At 41.5% G+C, this 6,205-nt stretch overlaps 1 protein-coding gene across 1 annotated transcript in view; it reads right to left on the bottom strand.

Moving 5' to 3' along the window:
• Nucleotides 1-1,686: 1,686 nt before the first annotated feature.
• Nucleotides 1,687-6,205, bottom strand: part of bcl6aa (BCL6A transcription repressor a) — a 22,775-nt gene continuing 18,256 nt past the window's right edge. Inside the window, 4 exon segments of the mRNA XM_024138835.2 lie at nucleotides 1,687-3,060; nucleotides 5,005-5,142; nucleotides 5,531-5,661; nucleotides 5,876-6,043. Coding sequence (XP_023994603.1) covers nucleotides 2,917-3,060; nucleotides 5,005-5,142; nucleotides 5,531-5,661; nucleotides 5,876-6,043 — 581 coding nt within the window. The 3' untranslated portion in view covers nucleotides 1,687-2,916.

The following is a 6,205-nucleotide window of genomic DNA, read 5'->3' on the forward strand; positions in this document are numbered from 1 at the left end:
TAGCCTCCCAGTCCCTGCCACTGAAAAACATCCCCACAGCATGATGCTGCCACCACCATGCTTTACCTTGGGGATGGTGCCAGGTTTCCTCCAGACATGACGCATGGCATTGAGGCCAAAGAGTTCAATCTTGGTTTCATCAGACCAGAGAATCTTGTTTCTCATTGTCTGAGAGTATTTAGATGCTTTTTGGCAAACTCCAAGCGGGCTGTCATGTGCCTTTTACTGAGGAGTGGCTTCCATCTGGCCACTCTACCATAAAGGCATGATTGGTGGAGTGCTGCAGAGATGGTTGTCCTTCTGGAAGGTTCTCCCATCTCCACAGAGGAACTCTAGAGCTCTGTCAGAGTGACCATCGGGTTCTTGGTCACCTCCTTGACCAAGACCCTTCTCCCCCGGTTGCTCAGTTTGGCCGGGCGGCCTCTAGGAAGAGTCTTGGTGGTTCCAAACTTCTTCCATTTAAGAATGATGGAGGCCACTGTGTTCTTGGGGACCTTCAATGCTGAAGACATTGTTTGGTACCTTTCCCCAGATCTGTGCCTAGACACAATCCTGTCTCAGAGCTTTATGGACAATTCCTTTGACCTCATGGCTTGGTTTTTGCTCTGACATGCTCTGTCAACTGTGGGACCTTATATAGACAGGTGTGTGCCTTTCTAAATCATGTCCAATCAATTGAATTTACCACAGGTGGACTCCAATCAAGTTGTAGAAACATCTCAAGGATGATCAATGGAAACAGGATGCACCTGAGCTCAATTTCAAAGTCTCATAGCAAAGGGTCTGAATACTTATGTAAATAAGGTATTTCTGTTTTTAATTTTCAATACATTTGCAAACATTTCTAAAAACCTGTTTTTGCGTTGTCATTATGGGGTATTGTTAGTAGATTGCTGGAATGTCCACCAAAGCTGTTGCCAGATAATTTAATGTTCATTTATCTATCATAAGCCGCCTCCAACTCGTTTTAGAGAATTTGTTAGTTTGTCCAACCGGCCTCACAACTGCAGACCATGTGTATGGCGTTGCGTGGGCGAGCGGTTTGCTGATGTCAACGTTGTGAACAGAGTGCCTCATGATGGCGGTGGGGTTATGGCATGGACAGGTATAAGCTACGGGCAACGAACAGTTGCATTTTAATCAATGCTAATTTGAATGCACAAAAATGCCTTGACGAAATCCTGAGACCCATTTTTTTTTTAAAGATATGTGACCAACAGATGCGTATCTGTATTCCCAGTCATGTAAAATCCATAGATTAGAGCCTAATGAATTTATTTCAATGGACCGATTTCCTCATGAACTGTAACTCAGTAAAATCTTTGAAATTGTTGCTTGTTTGCGTTTTTTTGTTCAGTATATTTGTCTCCGTTTCAATTCAACTCATGAAACCTCGGCAGTAGGGGGTTTTCTCACATTAAATACAATTCCATGGTGTTGTATCGATACGGTACCATGGTGTGAAAACCACTGACGGAATATGTCTGGCGATTGGACGAGATGCCTTGTGATCTGCTACTTGTAAAATAAGTATTCTCTACCACATTAGATAACCTTTGAAGAATAGTCTTGCGTATCACAAATAAAAAAATGTGCATCCTAAGTTTCTGGTAACATAAGGATTTACATCCCTCTAGAGATGGACGCTAGTCTTCTTGTTAAATTAATACAATTTACTCGTTATTTAAATACATAGAAATACAACACCTTTATTTCACATGCATACATCTATAACTGTACAACAAGTTGAATGGAGTTAAAAAATAAAATAAAAAGCACAATCCCAAAACAAGTCCTGAAGATTTACAGCTCGAGCAATGATGAATTTTCATGTCATAAGGTGAAAAGCATTTTTTTTTTTCTTCTTCTTCTTTTTAAACACACACACACACAAAATAAAAACTAGGACTAGTGCTGTCCTTGAGTTGTACCTTTTCAATAAACAGAACTGGGCTGAATGGAAAAGGAATTCAGTCACCATAGAGAAGGCACCTTCAGTACACAGTGTATGTACAAACATCTGATATACCCCTTTTACTGTAGCTTCTAGTACAATGACAACTGGGAACGTTCACTTAAACAAAAACACACACACACACACATCAGATCTATACAAATACATTTTGAAGCAAAAATATCTTCTTGGTCCATAACCAAAGCAGTACCTTGAAATGCATATTTTAACATTTTTAATTCTAGATTGGCTCTGCCAGCAGAGGGCAACCCAGTGGATATAGTTCAAATGTATTACACAGTATGTCACAATACTTATGTATGCAGTTTCCCACTTCATCGATTGGTAACTATTGGTAACAGTAGTAACTGTGTCGTTATGCGTCACTCTGTCCGCTTAGATCACCAGTCATTCTTGAGTTCAGAATTGTTTTTGTTGTTGTTGTTGAGACATGAAAGGGTCAAATTTACATGGACTAACATGTACTTCTAAATTAGAAAAATGTATAGAAAAATGCAATCTTCCTTACAGCCTGAAATACCATTTACCTTAAAAATATACTACCACCCTTCCAATCAAAAATGTCAATACTTTCAGAAAAGTTATTTAATATAAAATACTGTATCCTTTAACTGGATTTATGTAACATTCCATCCTTTTTTCTCTCTCAACAAAATAAAGCTTTTTATATACCCTTCAAAGCTTATAAAAACACTCCCAGCACAATTATATCTATATGTTTTTATATAGAAACAATAAAATGACTAAGATACCATAGATGGTACTACGTTCACATGGTAGAGGAAACCCGTTTTAGAATGGCATATAGACTGCCGTATTACTGAACCATCTGATCAACACAGTGTGACACTACAATTTTGGGATGATTGTACGCGTTGGTGGGTCATTGAATGCCATGGTCAAGATTGGCCTGTCTGTTGGGCCAATCTGCCTGCTCCAGTTTAGCAGGCCTTGGTCGGGTCTGTTGGCAGCTCTGTAGTGGACATGCGGTACTGTATCTTGGTGTTGGTAATCGCTCCGTGTTTCTGTCTGAGGTGCAATCGAAGCTGACTCTTGTGGCGAAAGTGCAAGTTGCATTTCTCGCACTGAAAAAAAATAAGAAACTTATTTGCTCCGTTTTCTGTCCATAAATGTTTTCTGGTTTAATAGCAGACACATATGGATTTCAGTATATATATATATACAGTGGGGCAAAAATGTATTTAGTCAGCCACCAATTGTGCATGTTCTCCTACTTAAAAAGATGAGGCCTGTAATTTATCATAGGTACACTTCAACTATGACAGACAAAATGAGGGAAAAAAAATCCAGAAAATCACATTGTAGGATTTTTAATTAATTTATTTGCAAATGATGGTGGAAAATAAGTATTTGGGCAATAACAAAAGTTTCTCAATACTTTGTTATATACCCTTTGTTGGCAATGACAGAGGTCAAACGGTTTCTGTAAGTCTTCACAAGGTTTCACACACTGTTGCTGGTATTTTGGCCCATTCCTCCATGCAGATCTCCTCTAGAGCAGTGATGTTTTGGGCTGTTGCTGGGCAACACGGACTTTCAACTCCCTCCAAAGATGTTCTATGGGGTTGAGATCTGGAGACTGGCTAGGCCACTCCAGGACCTGAAATGCTTCTTACGAAGCCACTCCTTCGTTGCCCGCGGCGGTGTTTTGGATCATTGTCATGCTGAAAGACCCAGCCACGTTTCATCTTCAATGCCCTTGCTGATGGAAGGGTTTCACTCAAATAACGATTCGCCATCGGCCAACAAGTGCCCCATCATTCTGTCCTTTACACGGATCAGTCGTCCTGGTCCTTTTGCAGAAAAACAGCCCCAAAGCATGATGTTTCCACCCCCATGCTTCACAGTAGGTATTGGTGTTCTTTGGATGCAACTCAGCATTCTTTGTCCTCCAAACACGTTGAGTTTTTACCAAAAGTTATATTTTGGTTTCATCTGACCATATGACATTCTCCCAATCTTCTTCTGGATCATCCAAATGCTCTCTAGCAAACTTCAGAGCGGCCTGGACATGTACTGGCTTAAGCAGGGACACGTCTGGCACTGCAGGATTTAAGTCCCTGGCGGCGTAGTGTGTTACTGATGGAGGCTTTGTTACTTTGGTCCCAGCTCTCTGCAGGTCATTCACTAGGTCCCCCCGTGTGGTTTTTGGATTTTTGCGCACCGTTCTTGTGATCATTTTTGACCCCACGGGGTGAGACTTGCGTGGAGCCCCAGATCGAGGGAGATTATCAGTGGTCTTGTATGTCTTCCATTTCCTAATAATTGCTCCCACAGTTGATTTCTCAAACCAAGCTGCTACCTATTGCAGATTCAGTCTTCCCAGCCTGTGCAGGTCTACAATTTTGTTTCTGGGTCCTTTGACAGCTCTTTGGTTTTGGCCATAGTGGAGTTTGGAGTGTGACTGTTTGAGGTTGTGGACAGGTGTCTTTTATACTGATAACAAGTTCAAACAGGTGCCATTAATACAGGTAACGAGTTGGAGGACAGAGGAGCCTCTTAAAGAAGAAGTGACAGGTCTGTGAGAGCCAGAAATCTTGCTTGTTTGTAGGTGACCAAATACTTATTTTCCACCATAATTTGCAAATAAATTCATTAAAAATCCTACAATGTGATTTTCTGGATTTCTTTTTCTCATTTGTCTGTCATAGTTGAAGACCTATGATGAAAATTACGGCCTCTCTCATCTTTTAAGTGGAGAAACTTGCACAATTGGGGCTGACTAAATACTTTTTTGCCCCACTGTGTATATACATATACACATAAATACATACACAGACTGATGTCAGTTGTTGTATTTGGTGTACTTACATGATAGGGTATATATAATGGTGTTTATTTGTATTTGGTGTACTTACCATAGGGTGTATATATAATGGTGTTATTGTGTATTTGGTTGTACTTACATTGATAGGGTGTATATATAAATGGTGTTATTGTGTATGTTGGTGTATGAACATAGTAGGGTGTATATATAATGGTGTTATTGTGTATTTGGTGTTACTTACATGATAGGGCTTTTCTCCTGTGTGAATGCGCAGGTGACTCTTCAGCGTCTGCAGGTGACGGAAGCGCGTTCCGCAGATCTCGCACGGGTACGGCTTCTCCCCGGTGTGGATCAGCACGTGGGCACGGAGATGGGCGACCTGACGACGACAACAACACGAGACTACTGGGTTGGTGTGGTGGTGAGTTGTATTTTACGACGACAACACGAGACAACTGGGTCAGTGGGTGGTGAGTTGTATTTTACGAAGACAACACGAGACTACTGGGTCGGTGTGGTGGTGAGTGATCACAGCATCTATCCCAAGCCATTTTGGGAGGGGTGGGGGGGGTTTAATTTTATTTTCAGGAATAGTATGAGATGAATGGGGGACACTGAGAAAGAAGGCTATGTAGCATAGAGGTAGGGTCGTACCCACACTGGGCCAGCCTCAGGCAGTAAGAAACAAATAACTGCATTGATTCCTTCTGTAACTTGTTGAAACCTGACAGGAAAAAAAATAATAATAATAAAAAAAATCAGCTCACCTGCACGAATCGAGCTCCGCACGTCTCACATTTGTATGGCTTTTCCCCTGAGTGGATACGAGTGTGGGTCTTGAGGTTAGCTGGTCTGTTGAACTGAGCGCCACAGATGTTACAGCGATACGGCTTCTCTCCTGCAACAACAACAACAACAACATACAGAACAAACCGTTAGCTACCAAACTTTACTGAAATGGACTTATGGGTAATTTGACTGGGACACATTGATCAACATTATGTGGTGGATTTAGCAAGCTGGCAAATTTCGCATCTGTGGCCAGGGGTGCTGCAAGCAAAATAAACTAAGCACAGTTATTGAGAAAGCCCATCTTGAAAGCCTGTATTTACCGGTGTGGACTGTCTTGTGGCTGGCGAGGTTTCCTTTATAGCGGAAAGCAGCCTGACAGCGGTCACACTTGTATGGCTTATCACTGTGGGCCTGCAGCATGTGGCGCTTCAGGGCTTCGTCTTCCGCAAACTTGGAGTCGCATTCGTTACAAAAGAACGTACCGTTTTCTGTAAGACAGATCGGAAACAATTATGATTATGAAAAGCCAACTGAAAATTATTCATGATTATTATTTGACCATGCTTGTCACTTATGAACATTTTTGAACATCTTGGCATAGTTCTGTTATAATCTCCACCCGGCACAGCCAGAAGAGGACTGGCCACCCC

The sequence above is a fragment of the Salvelinus sp. IW2-2015 genome, unplaced genomic scaffold, assembly GCF_002910315.2.
Source record: "Salvelinus sp. IW2-2015 unplaced genomic scaffold, ASM291031v2 Un_scaffold1598, whole genome shotgun sequence".
NCBI lineage: Eukaryota > Metazoa > Chordata > Actinopteri > Salmoniformes > Salmonidae > Salvelinus > Salvelinus sp. IW2-2015.